The 17375-nt window shown below is 52.5% G+C and overlaps 2 protein-coding genes across 3 annotated transcripts in view; one reads left to right on the top strand and one right to left on the bottom strand.

Annotated features, from left to right (window-relative positions):
* Positions 1-2484: 2484 nt before the first annotated feature.
* On the bottom strand, positions 2485-4354 carry CCDC185 (coiled-coil domain containing 185). Its single transcript, XM_054576457.1, is given in 2 exon segments — positions 2485-2590; positions 2592-4354. Coding segments are annotated over 2 exon segments (1869 nt in total).
* An 8909-nt stretch (positions 4355-13263) lies between these two features.
* The window catches only part of SUSD4 (sushi domain containing 4), an 89376-nt gene continuing 85264 nt past the window's right edge, over positions 13264-17375 (top strand). For both annotated transcript variants that reach the window (XR_008529400.1, XM_054576633.1), the window contains exons 1-2: positions 13264-13457; positions 14069-14248. Coding sequence is in view for 1 of the 2 variants with exons in the window: in XM_054576633.1 (XP_054432608.1) it covers positions 14104-14248 (145 nt within the window). In the remaining variant the exon portion in view is untranslated. The remainder of the gene's footprint in view (positions 13458-14068; positions 14249-17375) is intronic.

Below are 17375 nucleotides of genomic sequence, written 5' to 3'. Positions count from 1 at the left end.
AAAGTGTCTTCAATAAACGGTGCTGGGAAAATTGGAAAGCCACATGCAGAAGAATGAAACTAGATCATAGTTTGCCCCCATGTACAAAAATTAATTCAAAATGGATCAAATACCTAAATATAAGATATGAAACAATAAATTACATAGAAGAAAACAGATACTAGACTTATGGACCTTGATCTTAGAGGAGATTTTATGAATTTAACCCCAAAGGCAAAGGAAGTAGAGGCAAAAATAAATGAATAGGACTGTATCAAACTAAAAAGTTTCTGCACAGCAAAAGAAACTGCCACCAAAACAAAAAGGCAGCCAACTGAATGGAAGATGATATTTGCAAACAACAGCTCTGACAAGTGATTAATATCCAAAATATATAAAGAATGCATACAACTCAACACCAAGCAGCAAACAATCCCATTAAAAAATGGGCAGAGGATCTGAACAGATGCTTCTCCCAAGAAGACATACAAATGGCCAACAGATATGTGAAAAGATGCTCAACTTCACTAGCTATTTGAGAAATGCAAGTCAAAACTGCAATGAGATACCATCTCTCACCTGTTAGAATGGCTCCTATCAACAAGAGAAGTAGTAACAAGTGTCGGAGAGGAGGTAGGGAAAAAGGAACCCTTATTCACTGCTGCTGGGAACGTAAACTGGTACAGCCTTTATGGAAAGCGATATGGCAATTCCTCAGAAAATGAGTAGAGTTAGCTACCATATGACCCAGCAATCCCTATTCTGGGTATCTACCGGAAAAACTTGACAAAATTTATTTACAAAGATATATGCACCCCTATGTTCATTACAGCCCTATTGATGGTGGCCCAGACAAGGAAACAACCAAAGTGTCCTTTGATCGAGAACTGGATAAAGACGACGTGGTACATGTATACTATGGAATACTACTGGCCATAAGTAAAGGTAGAATACTGCCACTTGTGACAATATGGATAGACATTGAGAATATTATGCAAAACAAAATAAGTCAGAACGAGCTAAGAACCATATGATCTCACTCATGTGGGATGCAACACTGAAACTCATAGGCACAGACAACAGTATGGTGCTTCCCAGAGGGGAGGGGGTGGGGATCGGTGGGGGGGGCGGTAAGTGGGGCCGAAGAGCTGGTGAAGGAAGATGATTTGATCTGGGCTGGTGGACACACAGCACAACATACAGGTCACCTGTCATAGAAATCTACACTTGAAACCTGTATAATCTTATTAACCAATGTCACCCCACTAAATGCAATAGAAAGTAAGTAAATATAAGATGAGAATGTGACTCTCACACTGACCTCTGAACAAAATCCCTTGCCAGGTTACCTTTCATGTCATTTCAAAAATACTCATACGACAAAAATCTTCCCGTGGGACCTATTCTATTTCTCTCTCTTTTAAAGATAAATGTTACATTAGGGGCTCCAAAAGCAAACTTTTAGAAATGTTTTGATAGAGCCTTCAAGATGTGGTGGGTTACATTCTAATTGGCTTCTGGCTCCTTCCTCTTAACACGTCGTGGTTCTGAATCCTGTGTGCTGAGTCATTCATTCAGAGCCCGGTGAGGTTAATTAGACACAATGTGGGCAGGTCAAATGACATCATATACCTCCAGCAAAAGAAAAAGAGGAGAAAGCAGGGGGCGGGGGGGCTAGACGGATTCCAATAGATTTTTGTTCCAAAAAGACTGGATAATACTGACGAAAAGGGGAAACAAAATCAGAACAAAAGGCTGCCGTGACCTCTTGGATAGTGGCCACGGGGGAACCGTCAGCGGTCGTGCCAAAGGAACTGTAAACATTTTCTGTCCACGTGTGGAGTGGAGACCAAAGCAGCTCATAATCTGGAAGGAACTAGAGAGAGCCGTTTCTAGAAACATTTCACAGAACACCCGTTCCATGGAACGCTCTGAGAAAAAAGAAGGGCCTTACGTGTGAAAACCACTAGCTTAGACAAATCCGTTTCCTTACTGCGGGCCTTTTCAGGGCCTTTAAAGTTTCCATGTGTGCTATAAACTCCCAGGGGGGTGCAGTGTGTGCGGGGGTGGGGGGGTGGTCCCCAGCTCTGCTTGTTTACAGATCCCTCCCAACTGCCCCCTGCCCTCCGCAGGAGACTTCTTAGGACTGGCACTTCACACTTCACCCTTTCCTAAGTTCTGGGAGAGGGCATGACATGACACAGAAGTAGTTCTCCTCTTGTAGGGTTTTCTCTGGTGCCTCCAAGATGCCCCAGATGTGTGCTTCTAAGGTTACTTGAGCGCTAAATGAATATATTCTATATGCAGCAAAGTTTACCAAGACAAGGGGTTTTCTTAAAATCCCCAAACTTCTACTCCCAAGCTTCTCAGCCCTCCAAATGAATCCATAAACTAGTTCTTGAGAGGAAACTGCAGCTATTTTATATATTTTTAAAAATCAATGCTCACTTATCAGATTATAAAAGGAGTCGCAGCGCCACAGCTCCCAGCCGCGGGGGCTGCCCGCTATTCGCCCTCAGGTTCCCAGTAGCCCCCCTGGGGCTGGCCAGCGAGGAGCTGGGCCTTCCCCGCCGGCCGATCGAAGGCGCTGTTGTCCCTCCTGGAGACCCTTTTGGAATTTCTCAAAGGTGGCCTCTTTTTCTCGGGAGAGCTGCGCCATCCTCTCCTCCTTTTGCCTAATGGCTTCCTTGATGCCCTCGACGTGGCTCTTTTCCTCCTTCTCGGCTTTCAGCTTTAGGATGTGATGATTCTTTTCCCGCAGAATGTGGAGCTCTCGGAGGTGCTGCGCTTTGTCCCTGACGCTCTTGTGCACGTGGTTCCTGGCCTGCTGGATCCTGTGGTCCGCCAGCTCCACCAGTAGCTGCTTGCGTGCTTTCCTCTGCTGCTCCAGCTCTTCCGCGCGCAATTTGACCTGCTGGTACTGCTCCTCATCCCTTCGGATCTTGTCCCTCAGCTCTCGGTTACGCTCCTTAATCAGGCCCCGGGAGATCTCTTGGGACCGCTGGGAACTCTGCTCCAGCGACAGCTTCCGCAGGAGCTCCTCGGCCTTGGCCTGGCAGTCCATGAGCACCTTCCGGGCCTGGTAATTGACTAGGGAGCTGAGGTTGGCTTCCCGGGCTTTCTTCTGGCCCGCAGCGGTGGGCAGCTGCTTCTTGCGACGGGCCTGCTCCATCCTCTTCTGCACCTCCAGGCTGTCGGGCCCCTGCCGGCCCTGCGGCATCTCCTCGTGGTCCTGGGGACCCTGCCCCTGCGTCCTGAGCTCGGCTTCAGGGCGGGCCCTCTCTAGCTTGTCTTGGCGCTGGGTCTCCTGGACCCCCGATGGTGCCTTCCCCTGGTTCTCCTGCTTCTCCATGTTCTTGGCTTGGCTGTCCCGAGGCCAGGAGACGCGCTGCTCCAGGCTCGGACGAGTCTTGTGCTGCTGCTGCTTCTCCCCCAGCCACTGGGCCCGGTTCTGCCGCAGGAGCAGCTTGCGCTCCCTCTCCAGGGTCAGCTGGACCTTCTGGTCCGAGCGCTTGAGCTCCTCCCAGGCCACCGCCGCCTGCTGCTGCAACTCCCGCATCCTCTGCGCCTTCTTCAGCCGGACCAACACCAGGGCCACAATCTTCTGGTCCCTGGAGGACACCACGGCCTCTTCCAGCTTGTTCTGGAGGATCTGGGTGTGCCGGCTCTTCATCTCCTTGTTGGAGATGCGGGGCTGGGAGTGCTGGCTGGCTAATGACACCTCCCGGTCACTGCTGTCCCTCTTTGGGGAGCACACACAAGCGGACAGCATCCTGAACTCTTGGGAGGGTGCTGACGACTTCTCCGAGGGAACTGAGGAAAGGGACCAGCGACCTAGACTTCCACAGGCCGGCACTGCCCACAGATCTCCGCTCTGCCCGTTTTCTGCGCGGAAAGTTCCACCTAACGGAGTGCAAGCGTCCTCGGGGGCCGGTGGGGGCGAATCTCCTTGGCCCGGAGGGCAGTGCTGGCAGAGCGGGGGCTGGTGCCGCCAGGCCGAGCTGTGCTGGCTGCCCCGCACCGGCTGGGGCTGCGTCCTTGGCTCCCCCCAGGCGTCTGGAACGCGACAGCTGCGGGGCCTGTGCTTCCTTCTGCGGTCCAGGGACCTCCTGGCCACATCGCTCAGGCTGCGGCTTTCCCTCGGCGAGTCGGGGGACCGGGGTCGGCGAGGCCGTGGCGTGGGCGAGCAGCACGGGGGCGTCCAGGGAGCCGTCGTCTCGCTCCCCTCGTCCGGAGACCCGGCCCAGGAGCCCCGCTCCGACTGGGTCAGGTGCCCCGGCCTGCGCAGCCGTGCCGAGGACGCGCGCTCTCTGCTGGGCTGCTGGGGCTCCCAGAGGTCCGGGTAGGGCCGCGAGAAGCTGCGGAAGCCCTCCATGCGCCTCCCCGTGCGCCCAGCACTCGAACCAGGATCCCGGGGCCTCCAGGGGGCGCTGCCGAGACCCGCTCTGCCCTCGCATCAGGGAGTGAGGGTCGGTCGGGGCGCTTGTGACGCTGGGCCACTTCACAATGGTCATGGCGCGCCACCCACCCCGGCCTCCCTAGAACCCCTCGGGGGAGTAGGGGTCAGGAGGCTGAAGGCGGGCTCAGGGGACATGAGGATGTGTAGGAAATCCAGGGTGAACCTTAAGGCTGAGGGTGCTTAATGAACCGCCACCAGTATTTTAGGCAGGAATTTGATCTTGCATCTGTACACCTTGAAATAGCAGGCTTCTAAAAGAATCGGGGTGAAGGCATCACCTCCAGAAGGAAGGGTCCGGGCGCATTGGCGGGGGTGCGGTGGGTGGGGGGGCGGTGAGGAGTTCCCTGAGTAATCCTTAGGTGACCTTAGGGTCACCCACCCTGCCGTCGTGCACGTCCACTGAGCGTGCAAGCGAAGCGGCTGCGGACGCTCATTAATACGATGCACCACAGTTTAGACGTTTTTAAGTACAGATTATGTTTTGTTTACTTTTTTAAACTTTAGAACAGGAAATAGATTAGTTCCTCCCCCCCGCCCCCCATGGCAATTGCTGATTTTGTAAAAATAGGAATATGGTGTTCACATTTCTGAAACAGCACCAGCGAACACCGGGCTGAAACCATTATTTATTGTGGTTTTTTTCTCCCTTTTCTCCAATTGTGTGGGATTATTTTCTTGCTCAGGTACCCTGGGCTAATGGTAAAAGCATTAGATTTGAACCTCTGTGTGGTCCTGGGCTTGTTTTCTACTCTTCCTGACCCTCAAGTCTGGAAAACTGGAATTCAGGGCAGTCTGGAGGGCCAGATGAAATTATGTAGCAAGAGCTTAGCAGCTTGCTGCCTTTAACAAATATTATTTTGATGTTCTGCTAGGCTGCAGTTAAAAATTGTAAGATTTAACATCTAGGTTTACAAAGGTTTCTACAGATTCCTAGATTAAGAAAAGAAGAACAGAGTCAAGATAATCCTAAAACCGTTTAGGTAAAAGGTAGCGCCAGGGAGGGTCGATCCCCACAGTCTGTCACATTCGTCACATGGATATTGGCCAAGTCACTTTCCTTCTCTGGGGTGCAATGAGGAAATAGTTCTGGATGACATCCTCCAAAAAGGTCACTCTTTGGAGAAGGAAAATGAGTATTTACTCACCCCAGTCCTCTATACTCACACCTCCTTGGAGTTTCACTGTAAACCCAGCTAGATGGGACTAGGAGAATTGACAATATTTCCTTAGGACAAATCTGAGACTGACCATGTTAACTCACTTCCTCTAAGGTCACTGGGTCAATGGCAGGAGTCGACTTCAAACTCCCCGCTCTTCCCATAACATCATGCTGTCTCTCAGGAAAGCGCTTTGAACTGACACGTGTGTTGTGGATTAGATATTTGCATCCCCGCCAAATTCATATGTGGAAACCTTACCCTCAACATGCTGGCATTTGGAGGTGGGGACTTTGATAGGTAATTAGATTTAGATGAGGTCATGACGGGATTAGTATCCTCATAGGAAGAATAAGGGACCAGCGCTTGCTCTGTCTGCCATGTGAGGACATGGCCAGAAGGTGGCTGCCTCTAAGCTGGGAAGCGAGCCCTCACCAGAGCTGAGTGCGCCAGCACCTTGATCTTGGACTTCCCGGTCTCCAGGCTGTAAGAAATAAATATCTGTTGTTTAAGCGACCCAGCCTGCGGTGTTTTGTTATAGCCGCCCGCGCTGCCTAAGATGACGTGCTTTTAAGAAAATTATGACCAGATGTGCACTAAAGAGTTATGGCGGCCCTGTCTGTGAATGAGGGGGCAGTGCAGAGGGACTGGGCCCTCCCCAGGGGTGCACTCTGCCTGGTGGGACCTCCTGTGCAGTCTCTGGTACCTCTAGGGCTGAGGATAAATTGTTCTGCCCTCCAGTACCACTCACACACCATTGTTACAGAAGTGATTTTGTGATTGTAATTTTTATGAAGAGGCGGCTTTAAAGAAAATTAAGTCAAAGTGGAAATGAAAGCATTTAATTTTAAGTTAGGAACTATCCTGCATGAACTGAGTTGTGCTGTTACCTGAGGGTCATAGGCGTATGTTCCAACTTGGTGAAACATTTTGCACACCCGAGTGTGGCTCTGGCCGCGGCATCGCAGAGAAGCAGTGTTGTGTGTGGGGGAAGCACATCCAAGAGCAGAGGTAGGTGAGCCTGGTGCGCAAACTACGGAGTCAGAGGGAGAGAGGACCGAGCCTGCACTCCGGGGAGAGAGCAGAGTGACGTCCTAGTAGTCAGTGGAAGAGAGCTGTTTCTGGAAAAAGCAGACACCTGGAAGGTGGGCTGGACCTGGCTTCCACAGGGCCTAAGGAACACGGGCTTCCCACCGAGGAGTGGGGTTCTGGCTGTTCCAGAGAGTTCCGGGATTCCTGGCAGCTGTCTTAGGCCCATAGAGGGTGGAGCTGGAGGACTTCAGGGCAGGTTCTGAGGCCTCTCTCTGTGCCTCTGTCCCTGTCTCTCTGTCCCCAGAGCAGTCAGGTTTTATCTGCTTTAATATCCTGGGGCTCCTAGTAACATCTCATTGAAAACACTTGGGATTCTGCTTATAAGAAAGTGGAAATCCACTATGTAGACAATGAGAGGTCAACAAAAGTCTTGAAACCAGAAGATTTCGGTGTGTATTTTAGAAAGCTCACCTTGGCAGTGTTGTGGCAGAAGAACTGGGGGGCAAGGGGCAGGACATGGAGGCAGGGCTCCAGCTGGGAGTTTGGTTCAGTAACCCCGACCGGCACGTAGGACGCATGAACCGGGACAGTGGCAGGGGGACGGGAAGGGGTAGAAGCAAGGCACAGGTCAAAGGTCAAAGGACCATGACCTGAAGGTGAATTTGATCGGGAGAAAGAGGGTTTACTAACCTGGGGCGCCTGGGCAGATGGTGAGTGGCCATGACGAGGGGTTTCCCTCTAAGTGACATTGAAAACGGTCATCGCGGGAAGTCAGGTGAATGGAGCTGTAATAACAAGCGAACCCCTCACAGAGCAGCGAGCAGAACGTCTGGGAGAGACCGACAAACGGGGAAGGGACCCTTTTCCTCTGAGAGACCAGGTGAGCAGGGACGGTCTCCTCACCTGCATTGTTAGCGTCTGATGAAGACCCCGGGGAGGATGACAAGCCAGGAAGGCTCCATTAGCTCTTCCGGGAGGGAGAGGAAAGAGATGTTTTTCCACTGTTAAGCTGCCAAGCAGTCCCTTGATACTAAGAACAATCAGCCTCCTTTTTATTTGGCAGGAAGATCCTCAGTGTACTTCATTGGAGGCCTCAGAATTGGGATCTTCTGCCAGATGAATACCTGGGCCTCTTCTCACGTGGAAAATACGGCAAAGTGTGCCCTGCTTCTATAGTGTGGGTTACCCTATGGAACAGAAATGTGCTCCGGGCCCTGGCCCAGAGCGACTGTCCGTTACTGCGGTGACTTCCGCTTCTGTCTCTTAGCGAGGCCCCAGCCCTGCGGTGGGTCAGAGAGCTGCCCTGTCCAGTAACAGCAGCCAGCGGCCACACATGGGGATGAGCCCTGGAACGCAGGGCCGATGGGCGTGTGCTGTAAGTGTAAAGGACACACTGGATTTCAAAAACTTACGATGAAAAAGAAAAGTAAATGTTTCAACACTTTTTTTATATTGGTTACTTGTTGAGATGGTATTTTGAATACAACGGGTTGAATAAAATATATTATCAAAATTAATGTCACATGTTGCTTGTTTTAATGGGGCTACTAGTAAACAAAGTCACACATGTATGTGACATATGTTACGCTGTGTTTCCATTGGCCAGCACTGCTGGAGATAAATGTTTCCAGTACTCATGTGGTTGTGACAGCTTTCAACATCTACATAGCTTATATTACATGTAAATGCTTTGCTTTGAAATCATCCTTTTCTAAGAAGATAATATTTGGGTCAGAAGGCTTTTATTTTCCTTAACGGCAGGATGGTAGGTAGGATAAATGATCAATTATTGAAATTCAGCCTTGCAGCAGTTTCCTAGGGATTCAGTTCTTTCAAGCCCCACTTTTACTTTTCCCTTACTACACAGGAAAATGGATGCCCCCAAGTGACAGTAGACAGGGCCCCCTCTCCAGGTGCCTATGAGAGATAGGGACTCATCAAAAATAGCAGACCCACAAAAGAGTAAAAAAAAAAAAAAAGTCTTATGTAAACACCCAGGGCAGTAAATGAAAAACTTAATGTTAATACAGTATTAAGGATGAAAATGGTAGATTATAATAGCTTCTTTTTTAGAAAAGCAGAAAATGGGGGATAAGGGCCTGGGAAATATGGAAGTTAAGTTCCCATGGAAACACTCATTTACCCACAATGCAAATATTCCATGTGCATGAGAGCCCGTGTGTATAAAAATGGTGGCTGACACATACTAAGCACATGTTGGAGCATTGCTATAAGTGCTTTGTATGTCAACCCTGCCACAAGAGGGCAAAGTGGGGACTGTTCTTTCCTGAGGGTCAGAGGGAGAATTCCCAGATAAGATGGGCAGTGGAGCTGGATCGAATCCAGTCTCAGCTCACCCTCCCCGCGCATGGTCTTCTGAGCTAACATTGCATGATTATAGCCAGACAAAAGCATATGTGGACAGGGGAGCGGGAGAGGATTCAGAATATTTCTAGTTTGGTCACATCTTAAGACTTTGGTGTGTTCCCACATTTGTAACCTTAATAATGCCATTAAGATCTGGAGACGGTAAGTAACCAGTTCTTAGGAAGAAAGGAAGGACTCAAAATAAGTACTTTCAGAGCTGAAAGTGAGTTCACTTCTACGGGGAGATAACAGGATGCAATTACAGAATCACTCAACAGTGACACGGAAACACCAGACTGCACAATGAAGTTATTGGTTTTTGAAATTTTATCACAAATAGTTTGTAATGTTAAGCATAAGAAAAGGTTTCCCAATGGGAACTTGAGAAAACTGTTGCACTTGAATAAGTTTTCTCATTTGGAGTTATTTCTTCATCCTCAACATAACATAGATATTATATTAGATATTTTTTAAAAGAATGCGTTTTGCTGAAACTTTTTAAAAAATGTGTGGGTGTTGAAAAGTTCTGCGCTTTGTTTTATTTTATTTTTTTCTGTTTGGCTAAAATTGAGTCTGGAGTTTTTAACTGCCAAGGAAATTTGTTTTTCGGAAAGGTGTCAGTGAGGGACGATAGCTCCACAACAACCCGGTGATGGATGGCGTGCTGCGACCGCTGACTCTGCGTGTGCCGTGACGCGTGGCGCGTTCTGACGTGGGGTACACTGGGGCTCCTTGGCTGACGCGATCGGCGGGGTAAGCACCCTCAGCCCGCTCAGATTCCAGCTCCCGTGGGCTTACATGCTCTGGAAAGATTTTTAGTGGGCATCTCAGAGTGTTCTTTTCACTCAAAGCCACCCCCTTCCCCACGGGGCTGGCGTAGGAGCTTGGCAACCATGGCTGGCTCTCTCTGTGAACTGCATGGAATGGTGCTTTCTTCAAGCCCCGGTCCGAGGGGAGGCTTCTCTGACCCTCTGACCAGGTGAAATCCTCCACTGTCCACTCACAGTGCCCTCTGGGCACTGGGCTCTCTCCTGGGTCCATGGCGGGCCTCCAGTTGAGGGCCATGTGAAGCCTGAAATGAACATTCTATATATATCATAGGAGTGCATTGTATGCCATGTGGTGAAGTAAAATATGTCTCTTACCTCAAGTTGCATAAAAAAAGTTGTGTTTCTCTAGAAGTGTCCCTTTATAGTTGAGGAGGCCAAGACTGATATCCCAGAAGTGAGGTCTATTGGCTTCTCAGCCTCGTCTTGATTTCTCTGTCCTATTTGGCAGTGGAGTCCACCTACTATTGGAATTCTTTTTCCCTTTGCTTTTCTTTTTCTTTTTTTCTCTCTTCTCTTCTCTCTTCCTCTTTTCTTCTGAGAGCTACTTCCACAGAAAGAAGTCCAAGTGTTCCCTGACTAGCGTGGCTCAGTTGCTTGGGGCACTGTCCTGTATACCAGAAGGTTGGGGGTTCTATTCCCGGTCAGGACATATGGCTGGCTTGTGGGTTTGGTTCCTAGTCAGGGCGCATAAGAAAGGCAACCAATTGGTGTTTTTCTTTCACACTGATGTTTCTCTCTCTCTGTCTCCCTTCCCTCTCTCTAAAATCAATAAATATTTTTAAAAAATTATAACTTCTCTTTAAAAAAAAAAGAACTCCAGGAGTGTAGAGACATACGGTAGTCAGCCTCCAAGTTGCCTCGCACACCCATGATTTTGTTTCCTGTCACCCCGTGACTTTTCCTCTTCCAATGAAAAGGACTCAGCTGTGTAACGAGCAGGATTTCGAAGAAATAACCAATGTGACTTCGGAGTCTGGGTCATAGAAGACATGGCGGTCTCCGCCTTTGACTGGTGGATCGCCTGCCCTAGGGGAAGCTGCTGCCGAGTGATGAGGACAGTCACCTGAGACTCAGACCCTCCAGCCCAGGAAGTCTTCGGACGTCTGAAGCCTGGCTGACAACTTGTCTCAGCCTGAGGAGGCGCCCGAGCCCGAGACCCCCAGCTAAGCCACTGCCAGGGTCTTGATTCACAGAAACCAGGGGGCCGGCCATGTCGCTGACTTAAGGTGCTAAGTTTTGGGGCGATCTCTCAGGTATCAGTAGATGCAGAAGGGGGTATGCTCTTTGCAGTGTATGGTCCCAGACCTCACCCCCCAGCCTACTGGTTCTGTGCCGAGGGGCTAGGAACCTCCGTGAACATCTCTGCTCTTCTTCCTTTTTACTGACCAGCCTCCCTCTCCTCCCCGCTCCCCGCTTCTCTTACAGTGCGGTTCCCAGAATGTCTGTCTGTCCAGGGCCTCCTCCCTTTCCACTCTGCACTCCCCGGGCAAGCGCATCCATGCTGTGGCTTTAAGGGACAGACTCGGGGCTGCTTGGGCCCACTTCTGCTCCAACCCCTCCCCGACCCCTCTGCAAAACACAGTTCTAATTCCCCACCGCCCGCTGGGTGTTTCCAGATGGATTTCCCTCCGGCTACTCAAATTCAACATCACTTTCACAACTACCCTCATAAAACCTCCTTTTCAATTGTGTCCCCTATTTTTATTAGCAGTTTACAGCTTGGTCTCTTTGACTCTAAATCTTGATATTATCGCTGTGTCCTCTTTTTTCTTTCTCTCTCTCTCAAGCCTCCCGGGGCCGAGACCTGACAAACCCCCTCTCCAGTGCCTCCCATGGTCACGGCCACGGCCCCTGTGTCTTTTAGGAATTGAAAACTACCAGCATGGTCAACAGATATCTTTGAGCTCCGTTGATTTGACGGCTATCAGGAAACCTTTACAAAACTGAGAAAAGAAATGAAATAAATATTCAAATGGTAGAGGTCAGTCACAGGACCTTGGAAATGTGGGAGGCTGCCCAACTCAGCCTCCAGAGCCCCAAAGTACACGCTTTAAGCAGGAACGAACTTCTGCTAGTCAAAATCTTAAAGTGTTGCTGTGCAAAACTGCCACCTCTAATTTTACTAAGCAAAAATAAATATATAAATAAAAAGGCCGAGTTTGATTTAGCGACTCCAAATTAATCCATCTTGAAGGAATTTGTTCCAGTTAATCCCAGTAAGAGTGGAGCCAGTGAAAGCTGAAATTTCCAGACTGCCATCGGTATGTGAGATTTGGGGAAAGCCGGTAGAGGCGAGGGATGCTTCGGTGGGGGCATCAGCAACATGGTATTAATAGCCGCCAGCTGCTCCAGGATAGCGGGGTGCCTCTGGTTCTGAAGTGCTGTCTGCCTCTGTCACCTCGTTGGCGCACATCCCTTAACTACCCTGGCTGGAGCCCGGGCCCATGGAGCCAAGTGAGCTGAGGAAGCCCTGTCTTGGGTGCGGGGGAGGAGCGGGAGGTGGCGCGGAGCAGCTGGTGGCCAGAGCCAGTGGGAACTGAGAGCTTCACCCGCTGCGGGGCGAGCACAGGCACCAGAAACAGCACAGACACAGCACTCAAGAGGAGAGCTCGCTCCACTAGGGGCTGGGAGAACAAACACCCCAGATCAGCTTGGGTCCCCATTCACGCCCGCAGAGAGGCCCTGTCCCCGCACCTAAATTTCTACAGCTGTATGGATCGCTCCTCCTCTGACCACCGGAGAGCGCCGCCGGGCGGAGGTTCAGAAGGACCGGTGCATTTCCAAGATGGGCTTAAAGAATCCTCGCGCAGGTCGCCTGCAGTTCGCAGGAAGTCAAATTGCTCGGCAACCGAGGGGGCATGCAGGACCTGGGCCCCGGGGAGGGGAGGGGGCTACGGGCAACAACGCTGGAAAATTGTAGCAATCGGCCACACCCCGTCCCACCAAGTTAACGCTGTCGGTGGTGAGGGTCAGGGCATAGGGACCGGCCGGCCGCGCATTCCCATCCCACGCTTTGGCGCCACGGCCGCGGCAGCAGCCTGAAGCAGAGCGCTCTCCCACGCTGGGGGCACTAGACGCCGCGTGGAGGCCGCAGCGGCACCGGGCTCTCGCTCAGCCCAGGCGGGGACCGCGGTCCAGCGCCAGGGAGCGGGCGACCCGGCCTCGCGCACGCGGGAGGGCGGTCGTCGGCACTTCGCTCCCAGACAGGTGCAAGCGCGCAGGCTTCCCATTGGTCGCGGAGGCGGCGGCGGGCCCCTTCCCACTCCCCGCCGGCTCTGGTCCCCTTCCTTCGCGGCCGCCGCGCGCCTCCGCTCCGCTCCCGCCACCTCCCTTCTTCCGCGCCGCCGCCGCCGCCGCGCGCTCTCGAGCTCAGGTAGCGGGCGCGCGGGCGCCTCCTCGGGGGCGCGCGGCCGGGCTGCGGTCCTCCCCCACCACCCCGCACCCAGCGGCTCCGGGAGCCAGGGGAGGGAGAGCACGGGCGGGGGGAGCCGGAGCCCGGCGCGGCCGCCGCCGAGGCTTCCAGTCTCTCTGGCTCGCGCAGCGGCGGCAGCAGAGGTCGCGCACAGATGCGGGTGAGACTGGAGGGGGGAGGCGGCGGAGGAGGGAAGGAAGCTGCATGCATGAGACCCACAGGTAAGACCCAGAGCTCCGGAAGGGGCTTTGCATCCTGGGGAGGCGCGCGCAGGCCCAGGAGGGGGAGTTGGTGCCTCGTTCTTCCCCCCGAGGAAGGGTTTTATTTTTTCTTTGACGGCGCAGGGCAATTTCATTGGGGCCCGGGCAATAGGACCCGTCCTCATCTTGGGGGAAAACCAGAGAAGTATCTTGGGGGATCCGGTGCCACATGTGAGATTCCTAAGAGTGACCTGTCTAGGCCCAGGAAAAAGTGGGTTTTCCGCCCTGAGACACGGGAAGGCTTGAGACTTTCCCGTCATGGTCACAGCCGCTGGATCCCGGGGACCGGCGCGGAGCCAGCGTGCGCTACCCCCGGCCCTCCGTCCCCTCCTCCATCCCTCCCGCACGCGCAGCATCCCGCCGCGGCTGTTACTCCGTGTACCCGCGCTGGGGGGATCTCGCCGTGGGAAAGGGGTGGGGGAGGACCGGGGATAGAGCCTAGAGCCGGGGAAGCTGAGCTTCACCCCCCGCCCCCGCGCCCCCCATCCCCGGGTGCCCTGGCTGAGGAGCAGAAACGTGGCCCCGGGAGCCCAGGCAGCCAGGGGTATTGTCGTGTTCGTTCCTGGTTGCAGACTCTTGCAAGCCGGATGCCCTCTGTGGATGAAAGATGTATTATGGAATGAACCCGAGCCATGGAGATGGATTTCTAGAGCAGCAGCCGCAGCAGCAGCCTCAGTCCCCCCAGAGACTCTTGGCCGTGATCCTGTGGTTTCAGCTGGCCCTGTGCTTCGGCCCTGCACAGCTCACGGGTGGTGAGTGACTCTGCTGTGACCCAGGGGGCCAGGACCGCAGGGAGGGGGAGGCTGGCTGGCAGGACAGCCCTGCCACTCCCGGTGCACCCAGACTTCTGGGGTACCCAGGAACCCGAGGAGCCCTCGTGCCCCAGTCTAAGACCATCCTTTTTCTAAACCGCTGGAGTTCCCCCAAATTCCTGGGGAGCCCACACAGCTTCACACACCCACCTTCTGTCTGGAGCTTCTCATCAGCTGCCCAGCCTGGCTTCTTTGAAGGAAAGAATAAGGCTGGCCTGTTATGTCACTTTGGCAGAAAGAGAGAGAGAGAGAGAGAGAGAGAGAGAGAGAGTGCGCGCGCAAGAGAGAGATCTGTGGCTAACGTGTGCTTGTGGACCTTAGTCTCTGCCCCCAGGAGACACAGGGCAGGTTTCAGTTGCAAGAGCCCCCTTCGCCAACGTGAAGGGTCTGAGAACAGGGCCGGGCTGGCTGCAGGACACGTTCCCTTGAAAGTTAACTTTCTCTATCCCTGGGAGGTGGTGTGTCCAGGCTTGTCTGTGTGGGTTGGGGGGTGGGGGAGGATGCAGAGGTCTTTTTCAGATGTGTTTCTGGAGGATTGCTTGGCGTCTCCAGGCCTGACTTATGGGGGAGTAAAGTCCAGTGCTTTTCTAGGAAGTGGAAGTTCGCTGAGATAAAGCCTAGCCTCAGGCCCATGGGCGGCTAACCTATAACACATCTGATTTCGGGGGAGCCAGAGAGCGAGGTCCTGTTCGCATTTCAGAGCCTAAGAACCTCCCCGCCCATCACTGCTGTCCGTTCCGTATTTTCTATGAGAGCTTGCTGATGTGTTCACCTTAAGAGGACAGAGTCACGTTCCAGAGCTGAGATACTGTTAATATATAAACAAATCACAGTTGCTGGAAAAACAGGTATTGATTGCTATGCATAAACCATCTTAGTGCTTCCAAATATTGCTGTTTCAGAGAATTCCAAGGTGAAGATGGAAAAAAAATATGTGAGTGAAAAATTAGCACAATATTAGGGTAATAACAAGTTGGGCCGGGATGCGGAGTCATCAATAGTGCAGGCCTGCCACTCGGAGGCGGGAGAGGAACCGTCTGGGACGTGCCTGCAGAATTAGGCAGAAGACCCTCGCTCTGCGGGGGGGGGGGGCTGTTTTGGGTTTTGGCTTCATTTTTCCTCCCACGAGGTAACTTTTTTGGTGCCCTTCCTTTTAGGGAACTGTCTCTGAGGCAGGTTTCCTCTTCACAGAGGGCAAAGTCAAATACAAGGCCAAGACGGCACCTGTAGGGGGCCCAGGTCAGAGCCTCTGCCGGGTACCGGATAGTAGGTGAAGCGACGGCTCATTTCCTTCCCCCTTCTCTTCTCTTGCCTTCGGTCTAGCTTTCATTCCCCCAAACCAGGGCCATGCGGTCTCCTGTCCTCTTGTTCCTTCTTTCCCTTGTAGATGGCAGATTAATCAGGGTCCACCTATGTACGTTTTGAGGGTTGTTTTTGGAGGCGTGAGGTCCAAGCCCGCCTCAGACTGGAAGGCTGTGGTCTTGGTCCTGCCACTCGCTCAAGAGTCTCAGGGTCTCAGAGCTCAGCACGCAGCACGGCCCCCTGCGCCCCCCATTAGTCGCCCACCCAGTTGTCGGACACTTCTCTGATGCCGCTCTTCCCACGGGAGCAGACATCAGGCAGAAAGATCCAGGCTTGAAGAAGAAGCTGGGAGGGAGGGCTGAGGTCAGAGGTCTCCCTTTTTAGGTGCTCGTACTGTTTCGTCTGGACCTCCTTCAGGCCCCGGCTGTGACTTCTGGGAGAACATCTATTATTTCAGAATTCCTCTTTGAATAAACAGTTTGGGTGGGGGAGGGTGGTAGGAGTGGTTTATGGATCCAGTTCGCTATTCAGAGATGCCTTTCTTAGGAAGGAAGCCCACGTGGTAGGGGGGTGGGGGGGGTGCTCCAGGGTAATAATAAAAGGAAATTCACTTTAATTCTAGACCTGTGCTGCTAAAATTTGAATGTGCACTCAGATCACCCTGGGATGTTGCTAAAAGGCAGATTCTGGTTCTGCTGGTCTGGGCTGGAGCCTGGAGTCTGTTTCCAACCAGCTCACAGGCGATATCCTTGCTCCTGGTGCCCCAGCCTAGTGTTAGCAGCACTTCGCACCACGGCCGGCCGAGGCATTCCTTAAAATGAGCCCGTCTGACGCGCGAGTTCCGACCGTCCCTCTCGTCACCCAAATGGGTATGGCCTGGGAGGGAGCAGGTGTCCCCCAGGGTCTAATCTTCAGATGAGACACAGAGCTGAAAACCAGCCTTCAGAGAGAGCGCGTTCTTTTACTTTATCACCAAAAAAGGTGCATATTTAATAGACACTGTTCTGAAATGTGGATTTTCATTTTTGATTGCTTTCAACGGGAAGGAAACGCCACAATAGCAAGCTATAATGGCTTCAGCTGGGAGGAAAAAAGCATGTGCCCAATACAAGTATGACAGAAAGAGCCTGAACTAGAAAGGGAGAAATTGAGAAAATGATCAGATGAAGAAAAGGGGGGAAAAAGTACTCTTATCAAATATGAAAAGCTTTGTCCTCCAACACCAGAGATTCAGTTCAGTTCTTTGAGCCCTAGGAGAGCTTTCAGGAGCCTGAATTGCCCACAGGTGAGTTTTGGGTGGCTCGTCTCAGGTTGTCTTGTAAGTTAGGAAAAACAGCCTTCACTTGGGGCCGCTAAGACCAAGTACCCGGAGGGGACTAACGTCAGGTTGGTTGGGAGACAGGGCTCCCTGCTGTTTCCAGAATCTGCACGAAGCTCCGCTGCTCTCCTCTTCCTCCGCCCCAGTTCCTGTTACCAGGGGCGGGATTTGGGGAGGTTTGAGGCCTTCCTGGAGTGGTCCACCTCGGCGTAGGGGAAGAGAGGTAACAGTTCACTCTGTACATTGGTCCTTGAAGACAGGCCTCTCAGCACATCCCTGTGTTACCGGGAACCCAGGCCAAGCGCTGCGTGCTCCCTGGCAGCTTTCGGGCCTTGAAAGCCCCATGAAACAGGGATGACGCTGCCTGCCTTTCAGGGTGGATGGGAGGGATGGAAGTCACAGAGGTGCTCCGTGAATGCAGAGAGTGGTCGTGAGGGGGTGCTGAGA

This window comes from Pteronotus mesoamericanus, unplaced genomic scaffold, assembly GCF_021234165.1.
Source record: "Pteronotus mesoamericanus isolate MK-2021 breed Mesoamerican mustached bat unplaced genomic scaffold, CSHL_Meso_final contig_347, whole genome shotgun sequence".
In the NCBI taxonomy this organism is placed as follows: Eukaryota; Metazoa; Chordata; class Mammalia; order Chiroptera; family Mormoopidae; genus Pteronotus; species Pteronotus mesoamericanus.
The sequence above is the reverse complement of the archived record's forward strand: the minus strand, read 5'-3'. Positions and strand labels throughout refer to the sequence as shown.